The sequence below is a fragment of the Hippichthys cyanospilos genome, chromosome 15 (genome assembly GCF_059441005.1).
Source record: "Hippichthys cyanospilos isolate Australia breed blue-spotted pipefish chromosome 15, RoL_Hcya_1.0, whole genome shotgun sequence".
In the NCBI taxonomy this organism is placed as follows: Eukaryota; Metazoa; Chordata; class Actinopteri; order Syngnathiformes; family Syngnathidae; genus Hippichthys; species Hippichthys cyanospilos.
In genome coordinates this window covers 17710278-17725186 of record NC_142383.1, presented here as the reverse complement: position 1 = coordinate 17725186, position 14909 = coordinate 17710278, and the positions used below count along the sequence as shown (strand labels likewise).

At 40.8% G+C, this 14909-nt stretch overlaps 2 protein-coding genes across 4 annotated transcripts; both read right to left on the bottom strand.

Annotated features, from left to right (window-relative positions):
• Nucleotides 1-228: 228 nt before the first annotated feature.
• On the bottom strand, nucleotides 229-3125 carry LOC148412041 (uncharacterized). 3 transcript variants are annotated; one of them, XM_088434561.1, is made up of 2 exons: nucleotides 3100-3125; nucleotides 229-1970 (listed from the first exon to the last, which is right to left on the bottom strand). In XM_088434561.1, the coding sequence occupies exon 2, from the start codon at nucleotides 1798-1800 to the stop codon at nucleotides 532-534; it is 1269 nt and encodes a 422-aa protein (XP_088290687.1). In that variant the 5' UTR covers nucleotides 1801-1970; nucleotides 3100-3125; the 3' UTR covers nucleotides 229-531. The 3 variants fall into 3 exon arrangements, with proteins under 3 accessions (XP_088290687.1, XP_088290685.1, XP_088290686.1); XM_088434559.1 differs by lacking the exon at nucleotides 3100-3125 and adding an exon at nucleotides 2699-3087; XM_088434560.1 differs by lacking the exon at nucleotides 3100-3125 and adding an exon at nucleotides 2412-2592.
• Nucleotides 3126-4068: 943 nt separating this feature from the next.
• LOC148412040 (uncharacterized) lies at nucleotides 4069-14794 on the bottom strand. Its single transcript, XM_088435493.1, has 4 exons — nucleotides 14399-14794; nucleotides 13179-14286; nucleotides 7228-7373; nucleotides 4069-5594 (listed from the first exon to the last, which is right to left on the bottom strand). Exons 1-4 carry the CDS (start codon nucleotides 14511-14513, stop codon nucleotides 4126-4128), a joined length of 2838 nt encoding a protein of 945 aa, XP_088291619.1. The 5' UTR covers nucleotides 14514-14794; the 3' UTR covers nucleotides 4069-4125.
• Between the last annotated feature and the right edge of the window lie 115 nt (nucleotides 14795-14909).

Here is a 14909-nt window from a genome sequence, read left to right as displayed (position 1 = left end):
ACAGTATGTACCCTACGGTGATAACATAAGTATGCGAAAACACGTCATGATAACAAACACATGCGGAATAAACTCCATCTCCAAATTGTTTCACAGTGACTGCGTAATCATTATCTTTTCTTTTGTTTTATTGCTCTTTTGTTTTTAATTCTCTGCATTTGAACCTTTAATTTTGTGTTTTATTTATATGATGTTGTAAAGTGTTTTGAGACTATGCACCATGATGAATTTGCACTTTAAATAAATGGATTTGAACTTTATTTAAAGAGTCCACAATTACAAGTACAATATTCAAAGGCATTAAAAAAATAAAGTTACTGCAATGAAACGTACCAACATTATTTAAACTATTTGAATTGAAAAAACATTGACCGACTGAATCGATCTAATAAGCAAAAAGACATACAAAAAACAAACGACAAATACTTCTATCATTCATCACTTCAATGGCTGAAAACATAAAAAGATAGTGTGCACAAGAAAGATGTATTTTCTTTAGCTGTAAATGCAAAACTGACATCAGATAAAGCTTCACTGATCACGGCTATTCTCAACAGCACACTTGTGCCTTTTTGCGAGGCACTCAGTTTGGAATCTTTGACCACAAAGTGAACAAACAGAAGGTTTCTCACCGCTGTGAATTTTTCTTGTGTGTCGATTCATGCTTGCCTGTCTCGAAAACTTTTGTCCACAGACCAAACAGGTAAAAGGTTTCTCACCAGTGTGGGTCATTATGTGTGTTTTTAAGTGAGTATTACGAGAAAATTTTTTACCGCAAAGCGAACAGGCAAAAGGTTTCTTGCCAGCGTGGGTCACAATGTGTTCTTTTAACCGGGTTTGAAGAAAAAACCTTTTACCACAAAGCGAACAGGCAAAAGGTTTCTCACCAGTGTGGGTCACTATGTGCGCTTTTAACTTAAAATTATAGGAAAATAATTTACCACAAACCAAACAGGAAAACGGTTTCTGACCAGTGTGCGTTCTTGTGTGTCTTGTTACGTCATCCTTTCTAGAAAATCTCTGACCACAAATTGAACAGGCGAAAGGTTTCTCACCAGTGTGGGTCACTATGTGTTCTTTTAATTTACAATTAGAAGAAAATCTTTTACCACATTCCAAACATGCAAAACGTTTCTCACCAGTGTGGGTCATTATGTGTCTTTTTAAGTGAGAATTTTGAGAAAATCTTTTACCACAAACCGAACAGGCAAAAGGTCTCTCACCAGTATGGGTTTTTGTGTGTTCTCTCATAGTTACATTTCTAGAAAACCTTTTACCACAAACTGAACAGGCAAAAGGTTTTTCACCAGTGTGATGTCTTGTGTGATCTCTCATGCAAACCTTCCTAGAAAATCTTTGACCACAAACTGAACAGGCAAAAGGTTTCTCACCAGTGTGGGTCTTTGTGTGCTCTCTCATGTCAGCCTTTCTGGAAAACCTTTTATCACAAACCGAACAGGCAAAAGGTTTCTCACCCGTGTGGCACATCATGTGTCTTTTCAAATGGGTCTTGTAGCCAAACGTTTTCAAACAAAGAGAACATTTCCAACGCTTGCTAATATTGTTAGGTGTCATCTCACCCTCCAACCCTTCATCATCGACATCAGTATGAGAAGAGTGTGATGCCTCTTCACCATCTGAGATTGGAGCTAACCAGTCATCTGCTTCTGATCCTCCACCGTGCTTGCCATTTATATCTGTCGTCACGTGTGGAATGGATCTAGGGGGCTCCGCCTCTTCCTTGTCTTTATCTAGACCTCCTTCCCCTTCAGTCCTCCAAAGGACACCAGTCACTGGCATCTCTGAGACATTTTCCTCTTCTTTTATGCATGGTGGCAGATGCTCCTCTTTCTTGATGTTGGGGTGCTGCAGCAGCTCCTCCGCTTTGACGGTAGGGGGCTCTAACTCTTCTTTTATGCCAGGCAACTTTGGCTCCTCCCATTCCGGACCCAGATATTTTTTACTCACCTCTGTGGGACACAAGACAACATAGTTTAGGTAAGGCAGTTTGTCATAACTTTGATTTTTATATCATATTTAGGGTTTCCAGTTGGTCCATGTGAGCAAAAGAAAGGGTAACCAGTGTTATGACAAAAGAACGCTATAAAATAGTTATTAATTTACATGAATATTTCAGTGGGACATATGTAAAGTTCATAAATGAGATGTGCATTCAAAAAGACAAGCAGGTGAGAAACTCAGCGCCATTTTACTCTGGTGCTAAAGGGAGGCTACATAAAGTTCCAGCATCACTCAAAGTGAGTGTGGACTTAGCAGTCAAACTGTGAATGTTGGTCATTTTCAAATATATTATGATTTTACCTAATAGGATTTTGCAAAATGGTTGGTTCATAGACCACAAAATGGAGAGACACCTAATTTCAATGGTATTGTAGCAGCAAAAGGCTTACATCTGTTTTTATATTGATTCAAGGGTGAGAAAAGCAGCGGGTCTTGTCCTGCAATCCCGTGGGAAACATTGCCATCTAGAGGCAAGAAAGCGCACTTGCAGGCGTTTAAGGTGGAAGGAAAAGCTGAATTCTCGGGATCGCGACCCTGAAGCCGACCTCAGCGTCGACCATAACACGCGTACAGTCTACATTTTGGCAGTTCATTCATGTGAAATTGATCGTGTTCGCCTTTTCAAAATAAACACAGAAATTTCGTTGTAAAGTAGGGACTGAGCAAAGTAACAAACCCAATCGGCGTAACACAACTCGAGGGTGCATGCAAAGCTTGTCCAGCAGTCGACCCTCTTGTTGCTCCTTCTCCTCTTGGGTTTCACAAAGTTCCTCTTCGATCTTCACTTTCATTCTTGTGCACGTTTTTCGCCTGATGTTTACGACACTTTACGCTCGCGCTTGATGTTGTTAGCAACTAGCAAGCTAAGCTAAGGTAAACGAGGCCAAAACGCGTCAACGAGTCTGAGATGACTTGAACCGCACACGGAGATGCTATAGAGTAGCGACGGATATTTCAGTCGCTTCGGAACCTTTCAGATCGAATTCAATTCAGAAATCAAAACTAAAACATGTGTTGGAGACTGCGGTCAAGCAGTTATCCATGTGGGTAGACGAAGTAAAGCCAACCGCTACTCACTTTTTTGTCATAGGCATTACGGTAGAGGATGGTCCACTTGAGGCGCTCATCTCCTTCAAAATAAAAGATATCCGCTTTGCCTACATGGACGTGAAAACGTCGGGTTGGAAATGACATTAACTGATTTGTACCGTAGTTGTAGCGACTGACGGGCGATCATTTGCTTCGGAATTTACAGATTGGAATCAGTTCAGCAAATGACTCACAGATCGACTGATCTTGCCTGACACCATCTCAATTTGCATATTCAATTCAATTCCAAAAGATTAGATTAGCGTATGGAAAGGATCAGATCCACAAATTTAGAGGACAGGTTCAAAGACCTTGCACTGGCAAGTTATCAATTCGTAAACTCAACAAAATTTTGAAGACAATCACAACCCACCTCCATTACAGTTTCTCTGAATAATCTGCGGTCACTCCAGGTGAGCCACAAGGATCTTGTTAGGTTCAAGCAACCTAGAACATTCAATAAACAACAAACAGGAGGAAGACAACAAGGTTTTCTTTCTTTCAAGGAGACCTTCTCAGATCTCCTTCCGGTCGGGTTACAGATCCTCTCCGCTCCCCATTTATTCATTATGGGATGAATAAATGTTTTATTGCCACTTACCTTCCCTGCATTTGATCATTTTACCATGTATTTTATTTGCATCATGTTATAAAGTGTATTGAGACCATGCACCATGTTTTTAACGAAACGTACCAACATTTTGAAAGTATTTGAATTACAAAATACATTGAACAATAGAAGCAATCTAACGGCCCTAATACACTATCTAGTTTGAATGAAGGCACTTTACGTAAAAATAAATCACTGCTTTTCGATAGAATGACAAAAAAGATGACTTGCCATGTGAAAATGGGCTTGGGGAAGCACACACTTGGCTACAGCACGAGTTCAGAATTCTGTTTTTGACGGGCTTTTCTTGTCTAGGTGCGACAAATGAAGAATAAAATAGATGTATGTACAAGAAAGATGTATTTTATTTAAACATAAATGCAAAAATGCCATCATATACAATTTCACTCATCGCGGCTAATCTCAACAGCACACTTGTGCCTCTTTGCGAGGTACTCAGTTTGGAATCTTTGACCACAAAGTGAACAACTAGAAGGTTTCTTACCATTGTGGGTTCTTGTGTGTCTTATTACATCATCCTTTCTAGTAAATCTTTGCCCGCAAACTGAACAGGCGAAAGGTTTCTCACCAGTGTGGGTCGCTATGTGTTGTTTTAAGTGGGAGTTACGAGAAAAACTTTTACCACATAATGAACATGCAAATGGTTTCTCACCAGTGTGGGTAATTACGTGTCTTTTGAAGTTGGAATAATAAGAAAAGCTTTGACCACAAACCGAACAGACAAAAGGGTTCTCACCAGTATGGATCATTTTGTGTTGTCTCATGTAAATCTTTCGAGAAAACCTTTTACCACAAACCGAACAGGCAAAAGGTTTCTCACCAGTGTGTGTTCTTGTATGTTCTCTCAAGTCACCCTTTCTAGAAAACCTTTGACCACAAACCAAACAGGCAAAACGTTTCTCACCCGTGTGGGTTCTGGTGTGTCGTCTTAAATATACAGCTTGAGAAAATCCTTTACCACACACCGAACAGGTAAAAGGTTTCTCACAAGTGTGGGTTCTTGTGTGTTCTCTCATGTCACCCTTTTCAGAAAACCTTTGACCACAAACCAAACAGGCAAAAGGTTTCTCACGAGTGTGGGTCAATAAGTGTGTTTTCAAGCGGTATTTTCGAGATAATCTTTTACCACAAACCAAACAGGTAAAAGGTTTCTCATTAATGTGGGTTCTTGTGTGTTCTATCAATAATGCCTTGTTGGAATATCTCAGACTACAAACTGAACAGGAAAAATGTTTAGTGTGAGTTAATTTGTGTTCTTTCATGCTATCCTTTCTAGAAAATCTTTTACCACAAACTGAACAAGTAAAAAGTTTCTCACCGGTGTGGGTCAGTATGTGGCTTTGTAGGTGGTACTTTTGAGAAAATCTTTTATCACAAACCGAACATGCAAAAGGTTTCTCACCAGTGTGGCACATGAAATGTCTTTTCAAAAGGGACTTGGTGCCAAAGTTTTTATCACACTGAGAACATTTCCAACGCTTGCTAATAGTGTCAAATGTCATTTCACCCTCCCACTTTTCATTTTCAACATCAGAGATTGGAGCTAACCAGCCTTCTACTTGTGATCCACCACCGTGCTTGCCATTTCTATCTGTCGTCACATGTTGACTGGAGCTAGGAAGCTCCGCCCCCAGACCTCCTTCCCCTTCAGTCTTCAAAAGGACATCAGTCACTGGCACCTCTGAGACATCTGCCTCTTCTTTTATGCATGGTGGAGGCTGCTCCTCTTTATTGATGTTGGGGTGCTGCAGCAGCTCCTCCTTTTTGCCACTAGGAGGCTCTAACTCATCCCCTTTAACGCCCGGCAACTTTGGCCCCTCCCACTTGGAACCAAGCTCTTTTTCACTCACATCTGTGGGACACAAGACACAATTTTTTTTAGTTGACGTCAATTTGACATGACTTTGCTGTTTGTATATCATATACAGGGTTGGCAGATGGCCCATGTGAACGAAAGAAAGCAAAACCAGTATTACGAAACAAGAACTCTTATACTTATTAATGTAAGTGAACATTTCTTTGAAACATATGCAACATATTAGGTCAGAAAGTCATTATCCCACGTTAATGATTTCTTTTTGAGAACAGTACAGTGATCCCCCTACTTCGCGGTTAATGGGGGGTGTCAACAAGCAGTTGTGTCCGCAAGGTTAACTATGCGTGCGCCTCCTTCGTATTTTTTTATTATCTCCTGCTTGGTTTCTATTGTCATCATCCTCTTACGTCTTCCTTTACCGCCCCTTGCAATTTTAGAAGCCATGTCTAACAGATAAAGTTTGCAAAGTCTTCACAACACACCGACCAGCTGTGCCATCAAGCTGAGACCGTGACTGTGACCTTAATCGACCAATAGCATATCGGCATCTCCATGACTGAGACCGTGACTGTGACCTTAATCGACCAATAGCACATCGGCATTTCCGTGACTTAGACCGTGACTGAGACCGCGACTGTGACCTTAATCGACCAATAGCACATCGGCATCTCCATGACTGAGACCGTGACTGTGACCTTATAAGACCAATAGCATATCTGTGATCTCGTGATATGCGAGTAAAGTTGATTTGTTGATGCAGCTAAGCGAAAACAATAGTTCGAACACACTGACCGGTATATTGGGTGGGTCGTAAGACGAAAGATTTGTGCATAAGAGGGGGACAAAAAAACGCCGCGGTCCATGTCGCAAGATGAAAAATACATAAAACGGGGTTCGTAAACCGGGGCCAACTGTATGAGCTTACGTTGTTTCACTACGTCACTTTAACGAGCCGAATGACGCACAGAGAACGTAAAACAGGAAACGGAAATGCAACGCGACCCGACAAATTAAAAGAATGCATTTCAAAATAAGATAAAAGTCACGAACTCTAACGCTTGAAGATTTCTTAACATATTTATTAACTAATATTACTTATTTGATGAATATAGTACTGTATAATGTGCGTTTTTCATTTTTTTTTCCATTTTTGCACATTTTTAAAAAATTTTTATTTAGAAATCTTTTTAATTTTTCTTGCAAAAACCCGCGAAGTACTGAGACCGCGATATCTGACACCGCGAAGTAGGAGGGATCACTGTATATGACTTTGATCCCATAGAAGGCCACTTTATGTTGATCATTCTTTGAAGCGGGAGGAAGTCTGAGCACCATAAACCCTGACTGATATCTTCTCTTGAAGGCCACACTTCGCCTTTTGCCCATGGTGGAATGTTGGTCGGGGGCGCCATCTGTTACTTTTGGAGGTGCCAACTTGTCTTTATTTCTCCTGGGCCAAGAGTATATCTGCTTTATACTGACATTACGTCGTCTCAATCTGTATTAGAATAACACAGTTCCATGTACACACTAATTTATTGATGTATTGAATAAGAAAAATATGAATTTCCTTCACATGTCAATAATGTGAAATAGTCCGTGCGCAACTTTAGTTCAAAATAAACACAGAATTATTGTTGAAAAGTAGAGACTAAGCAAAGCGACAAACCTATTCGGCGTAATGCAACCCGAGGTTGCATGCGGAGCTTGTCCAGCAGTCGATCTTCTTGTCGCTCCTTCTCTTTGACTCCACTTGGCTTCTCTTCGATCTCCACTTTCATTCTTGCGCACGTTTTTCGCTCGTCGTTCGCGACACTTTACGCTCCCACTTGATGCCTCCTGTGTCTACAAACGCGTCTGCTTTGGTATCGGCTAACAAGCTAAGCTAAGCAAGGCCAAAGCGTTTCAACGAGCGCGTGATGACTTTGTTCTTCCGAGGCATTAAAGGGCCGTCGACTGGAAGTGCTTATCTCCTTCAAAATAAAAGACATCACTTTGCCGATACTAACGTGAAAACGTCGATTTGGAAATGATATTAACTGTTAACATTCTAACGTTGGTTGTTGTGAGGTTAGTGGAAGCCTGCGGAGGACAACAGAGAATCGTACAAAAAAATCACGAGTACTCGCTAGTCCTCACAACATTATTAATTGTGTGTTCAAAGAGATATTGCAAAAACTCCATTTTGCCTAATCAACACGCAATGAAATTTGTCGTGTTGTGGCAAGACGAAGAAACACACGATGCTGTTCTAGTATACGTCTTTATTCTTTGCCTGCCATCACAAAACAACAAAACAACAGAGCGTCTACTTAACGGCGTTTTCTTCCCTTCCCTTAAATTCCGAACTGAAAGTTCCGAAGCTCGTGATTGTCCGTCGCTTCAACTTCAACTCAGTTAATGTCGTTTTCAAGCCGACTTTTTCACGTCCTCGTAGGCAAAGCGGAAATCTTATTTTGAAGGGGACACACGCCTCTAGTCTACGGTCCTTTATGACTCGGATGGAAAAGTTAGTAGCGGCTGCCCCTACTTCGGATTCCGGCGTGGAGGACGAATTGCTTTCAATTTATGAGCTGAATTTGATCGGAGCGTTCCGAAGCAACTGATTGTCCGTCGCCTTTTATTGCAATCGAATACAAATTTCAAGTCATCTCTGCATTGATTAGCTCAGTTTAGCTTAGCTTAACTTGCTAGCCGCTAACAAAGCAGCCACGTTTTTGAACTCAGCAGGCATCACATGCAAGCTTAAAGTGTTGTAAACTCGAGCTAAAGACGTGCGCGAGAATGAAAGTGAAGATCGAAGAGGAACTTTGTGAAATCCAAGAGAGGAAGGAGCGACAAGAAGGTCGACTGCTGGACAAGCTTCACATGCAGCCTCGTGTTGCGTTACGCCGATTGGGTTTGTTACTTTGCTGAGTCACTACTGCAATATTTCTGTGTTCATTTTGAAAAGAACGGCGTATTGTTTTATGATGTCATAAAAAAAATCAAAGGAATTTCCATAATTTGCAACATACTGCCACAAAGGCGAGTGTCATTTTAATTGATGTGGTAATTGAGTTGATCATACAATTTTGCACACATATGATCAACATAGTGTGCTTCTAATTGATCATAATCGGAATTTTTTCTCAAAAAGTAATCGTGACTTTCTGATCTAGGGGTATCAGGATAATGATATTGAATAGCTTCGTGACTATAAAACCTCCTGAATGAATTTCCCATATGTTTTCTTGAAATATTCACGTAATTTAATGTATAATTATATCGTTTGTGCTTCGTAATACTGGTTTGGATCATCTGGCAACCCCAAACATGATAGACAAAAAGCAAAGTCACGACGAACTGCCCTAACATATTGTCTTGTGTCCCACAGATTTGAGTGAAAAAAATCTTGGTCCTGTGTGGGAAGAGCCTAAGTTGCCTGGCATAAAAGAAGAGTTGAAGTGCCCTAGTGGCAAAAAGGAGGAGCTGCTGCAGCACCCCAACATCAAGAAAGAGGAGCGTTTGCCACCATGCATTAAAGAGGAGCAGTTAGAGCCCCCCATTGGCAAAAAGGGGGAGCTGTTGTATGTCTCACAAATGCCAGTGACTGGTGTCCTTTTTAAGACTGAAGGTGAAGGAGGTCTAGATAAAGAGGAGGAGGCGGAGCCTCCGAGCTCCAGTCGACTCGCCACAACAGAAATAAGTGGCAAGCACGGTGGAGAATCGCAAGCAGATGACTGGTTGGCTCCAATCTCAGATGGAGAAGGCACAACGTCACACTCTTCTCGTACCGAAGATGAAGAGTGGGTGGCTGAGATGACACGTAACACTCACAGTAAGCCTTGGAAATGTTCTCAATGCGGGAAAGCGTTTGGTTCCAAGCTCCTTTTGAAAAGACATATGATATGCCACTCGAGCGAGAAACCTTTTTTATGTTCGGTTTGTGGTAAACGCTTTTCTCAAAAAACCTTATTAAGAAGACACACAATTATCCACAGTGGTGAGAAACCTTTTACATGTTCAGTTTGCGGTCGGAGATTTGCTAGAAAGGACGGCTTGAAAGAACACGCAATAATCCACACTGAGAAGGAGCGTTTTTCCTGTTCAATTTGTGGTGAGAAATTTTCTAGCAAGGCTTTACTAATAGAACACATAGAAATCCACATTGGTGAGTCTACAGGAGTTAACATTCAAGCGCACATAATTCACACTGGTGAGAAACCTTTTGACTGTTCAATTTGTGGTAAAAGGTTTCCTCATAATCGCAACTTACAAAAACACATAAGAAGCCACGCTGGTGAGAAACCTCATATCTGTTCGATTTGTGGTAAAACATTTGCCAGAAAGAGTTACATGAACGAACACATTATGACCCACACTGGTGAGAAACCTTATGCCTGTTCAGGTTGTGGTAAACGTTTCATTCGAAAGCATTACCTTACAGTGCACGCGAAAAAGTACTGTGGTGAGAAACCCTTTATGTGTTCATATTGTGGTAGGAAATTCTCTAGCAAGGCATTACTAACAGAACACTCAGGAATCCACGATGATGAGCCTAGAAGAGTTAACATTCAAGAATACATAATGATCCAAACTGGTGAGAAACCTTTTGTCTGTTCAATTTGTGGTAAAAGTTTTCCTCGTAGGCGTTACTTAAAAAAACACATAAGAAGGCACGCTGGTGAGAAACCTTTTACCTGTTCGGATTGTGGTAAAGCTTTTTCTAGAAAGATTTACTTGAGCGAACACATTATGACCCACACTGGTGAGAAACCTTTTGCCTGTTCAGGTTGCGGTAAATGTTTTACTCGAAAGCATTACCTAAATGTCCACAAAAGAAAGTACTGTAGTTAGAAACCCCTTGCCTGTTCAGTGTGTGATCAAAGATTTCAAACTGAGGATCTTGCAATGATGCACAAGTGTGCTGTTGAGAATGGCCGTGATCAGTGTCATTTGAACTCCCGTGTAAAGGGGCAGTGTGTAAGAGTTAGACCAGGGGTCTCCAAACTCGGTCCTCGGGCCATCGCACTGCATGTTTTCCAGGTTTCTAAATTTGACACACTATCCCTTTAAAGAAAATATATCTTTCTTGTGCAGACTGTCCTTTTTTGGTTGTCAGACATTGAAGGCATGAAAGACTGGAGTAGTTGTTTTGTTTACATTTGGACTATTCTTTCCCTATTTTTGGTTGAGTTTGTATTGAAAATGTGATAAACTACCAAGTTGCTATAAATTACGGCGGCTGCCATATGTAAATGCTCATGAATTGGCAATGCTCTTTTTTTTCATCTAAATGTAGTTATCATAGTGAATTTGTTATCCTTTTTGTTACCAAATGTAATTACAACGACATGTAAGTATTTTCTTTTAATACAGAAATTGTGGCCTTTTTCACCATGTACTGTGTTCCTTCATTTTTCACGCCTAAAGGAGACCAGAAAACCTCTGCAAAAACTGAAATCCTTTAAGTCATGCCCATTTCCACATGACAAGTCATCTTTGTTGTCACTCTGCCCCCCCCCCCATGCAAGTTCTGCACATTTGTCGGTCACAAGCTCACAACATGAGATTCTGGTAGGGTCCTTGCCTGACACCCTTATATAGTGCCAGATGTAGAAAAGAAGTGGTTGAGCTTTAAGCAAAATTGCCTTCATTCAGACAAGATTTTGTTGTTTTATTGCTTACTTCATTTGCTCAATTATAAAATGTCATCTGCTCAGGGAAGTGAAGAAAATTGTTCTTTTTTTTTTGTAATTCAAATAATTTAAAAATGTCAGTACATTTCCTTACAGTGCTGTTTTTTTTTTAAATGCATTTAAATGTTGTTATTGTGCACTGCCTGAATAAAGTTGAAACAATTTATTTTAAGTGCAAATTCACTACGGTGCATGGTCTCAATTCACTTTACAACATAATACTATAAAAACACGTAATACAAGGATCAAATGCAGAGAAAATAAACAGGTGAGTGACGCGACCAAACCGGGTAGTATGCACCAAACCAAACTTCACAACTGAAAGTATTACGCACGTCATTCTGGCACTTCCTTGCGTTTCGAATGACTAGCAACAAGAAATCAAGCAAGGAAGCGTCAACCACTAACATAGCGCAACCCTAACCCAGAACAATACAACCAAAGCAGGCAAAATAAACCCCAAACCACAAAGACAAGCGCCTCACCAATTGACACACACCGGTCCAATACGCAGCTGACCTCGGGATGTAGCGAGCCAAAGTTGCGCCTACAATTCCAGTCTTTGTAAATACCTTTTACGCAATAAGGGGAATAAAACACACGTTTTATTCAGTATTCTGTAAAAATACGGACATAGGTTTTTATTGGAAATGTACACAATACGGCAGCTAAATTTCTTCCCTTTTTCCGAACTGGAAGTTCCGAAGCAAGTTGTCCGTCGCCACAACAACAACGTCCATATAGGCAAAGCGGAAGTCTGTTATTTTGAAGGGGATGAGCGCCTCTCGTGAACTGCCCTTTACCGTAATGCCCAGGATGAAAAAAGTTAGTAGCGTTGGCTTTACTTTATTTCTTTTGGCTTCTGAACTGAATTCGATCTGAAAGTTCCAAAGCAACTGATTGCCCGTTGCCTTTATTGCAATCGAATACAAATTTTGCACCCTCGTGCGCCGTTCAAGTCATCTCTGTCTTCTTAAAACGCTTTGGCCTTGCTTAGCTTAGCTTGATAGCCGCTAACAAAGCAACCGCGTTTGCAAACACAGCAGGCATCAAAGGTCGTAAACTTCGACCGAAAGACGTGCGCAAGAATGAAAGTGAAGATCGAAGAGGAACTTTGTGGAGCCCAAGAGGAGAAGGAGCGACAAAAAGGTCAACTGCTGGACAAGATTTGCATGCAGCCTCGAGTTGTGTTACCCTAATAAGGCCTAAGAAGGGCTGCACAATTAATCGAATTTTATTGTGATCACGATATTGGCTGCCACGATTAATCAAGCGCATCCTCGACTAAATTAACTTTGAAAAAGTCGGCTATACATGTCAAATCAAGCACTTTCTCATTCCAGCAAAGTCACAACAAACTGCCTTAACTAAAACCTTTGAATGTTGTACTTGTAATTGTGCACTGTTTAAATAAAGTTGAAAAAAAGATACTTTATAAATGACGAGTCAATCCATACAATTCGTATGAGTATGACTCTAGATTGTCGTGAGTTTGAATTGTTTGAGTACGACTATAAATAAATGTGATGTTAAATATATAATTTTCGAGATACATTTAACAATCATGATCAGTACAAACACAAGTGAAAAAATTCTCTTGCGATCAAAAAAACACATAAATCCTGGGGGACACTTCAGCACCCAAGGGATCCCCCAAACTGCTTGAAAAAGCTCGGGCCGTCCAAGAAACATACTATACAATAGACTGACGGGAAGAAAGACTGTAACTTTATTTAAACAGTGCACAATTACAACATTCAAGGACATTAAATAAAACAATCACTGTAATGAGATGTACCGACATTTTTCTAAATTCTCAATACAAACACAATCAAAAATAAGGTAAGATAAGTCAAGACATATACAAGACCAACAACAAAGTCACCTAAAATTCTTGACTTCGATGGCAGACAACCAAAAGAGATACAAATCAGATCAGTTATTCTCAACAGCACACTTGTGCCTCTTTGCTAGATCCTCAGTTTGGAATCTTTGACCACAACGTGAACAATCAGAAGGTTTCTCACCAGTGTGGGTTCTTGTGTGTCGTCTCATGTTTCCCTGTGTAGAAAACCTTTGTCCACAAATGGAACAGGCAAAAGGTTTCTCACCAGTGTGGGTCATTATGTGTGTTTTTAAGTGGCAATCATAAGAAAATCTTTTACCGCAAACCAAACAGGCAAAAGGTTTCTCAACAGTGTGGGTTCTTCTGTGGTTTCTCAAACAAAGCCTTCTAGAAAATCTTTGACCACAAACTGAACAGGCAAAAGGTTTCTCACCCGTGTGGGTTGCTTTGTGTTCTCTTAATCGAAAATTAAAAGAAAATCTTTTACCACAAACCGAACAGGCAAAAGGTTTCTCGCCCGTGTGGGTCACCATGTGTTCTGTTAATTGAAAATTAAAAGAAAATCTTTTATCACAAACCAAACAGGCAAAAGGTTTCTCACCAGTGTGTATCATTATGTGCGCTTTTAACTTGGAATTGCGAGAATAGTTTTTGCCACAAACTGAACAGACAAAAGGTTTCTCGCCAATGTGGGTTTGTGTGTGTTGTCTCATGTTACCCTTTGTAGAAAACCTTTTACCGCAAACTGAACAGGCAAATGGTTTCTCACCAGTATGGCATATCATATGTTTTTGCAATTGAAACTTGTCGTCAAATGCTTTGCCACATTGAGAACATTTCCAACGCTTGCTAATAGTGTGAAGTGTCATCTCCCCCTCCCACTCTTCATTTTCAACATCAGAGATTGGCGCTAACCAGCCATCTGCTTGTGATCCTCCACCGTGCTTGCCATTTATACCTGTCATCACATGTTGACTGGAGCTAGGAGGCTCTGCCGCTTTCTCCTCTTCAGCTACACCTGCTTCTCCTTCAGTCTTCAAAAGCACAACAGTCACTGGCCACTCTGAGACATCTCCCTCTTCTTTTATGTATTGTGACAGATGTTCTTCTTGATTGATATTAGGGTGCTGCAGCAGATCCTCCTTTTTGCCAGGAAACCTTGGCTCCTCCCACTTGGGACCAAGCTCTTTTTCACTCATAACTGTGGGACACAAGATGGCATGTCAATAATGTGAAATTGACCGTGCTCAACTACTGATCAAAACAAACATAGAAACATATTTGAAAAGTAGTGATTGGATAAAGTGACATACCCAGCCTGGGTAACACAACTCGAGGCTTCATGCAAAGCTTGTCCAGCAGTTGACCTTTTTGTCGCTTCTTGTCCTCTTGGGCTCCACAAAGTTCCTCTTCGATCTTCACTTTCATTCTTGCGCACGTTTTGGTTTGACGTTTACTTGATGCCTACTGTGTCTGCAATCACGTCCGCATTGTTAGCGGCTAGCAAGCTAAGCTAACATAAACCAGGCCAAAACGCGTCAACGAGCCTGACTTGACTTGAACCGCACAAGAAGATGCAACATTTTTTTTCGATTGAAATAAAGTAGCGACGAACAGTCTTTCGATTAATTTAAAATGGAAAGAAATAAAAACTTTTAAGACACTCGGTCAAGCCGTCTCCTGCTCTGGACAGAAATAAAGCCAGCGCTACTCACTTTTTTTTATCCTAGGCATTACGGTAAAGGTCCGTAGATGAGACCCGCTCATCTCCTTCAAAATAAGACTTCCGGTTTGCCCGCCGACGCGAAACCGTCGGGTTGGATC

What these genes read in the sequence shown, in the direction of transcription:
- LOC148412040 (XM_088435493.1), bottom strand. Translation starts at nt 14,513, where the DNA reads ATGAAAGTGAAGATCGAAGAGGAACTTTGTGGAGCCCAAGAGGACAAG. An exon ending in AAGTGTGCTGTTGAGAATAA is followed by an intron (nt 7,374 to 13,178) that starts CTGATCTGATTT and finishes GGGAGCGTAAAG; the next exon opens with TGTCGCGAACGACGAGCGAA. An exon ending in GGTTGCATTACGCCGAATAG is followed by an intron (nt 5,595 to 7,227) that starts GTTTGTCGCTTT and finishes TGTGTCCCACAG; the next exon opens with ATGTGAGTGAAAAAGAGCTT.
- LOC148412041 (XM_088434559.1), bottom strand. Translation starts at nt 2,813, where the DNA reads ATGAAAGTGAAGATCGAAGAGGAACTTTGTGAAACCCAAGAGGAGAAG. An exon ending in AGTTGTGTTACGCCGATTGG is followed by an intron (nt 1,971 to 2,698) that starts GTTTGTTACTTT and finishes TGTGTCCCACAG; the next exon opens with AGGTGAGTAAAAAATATCTG.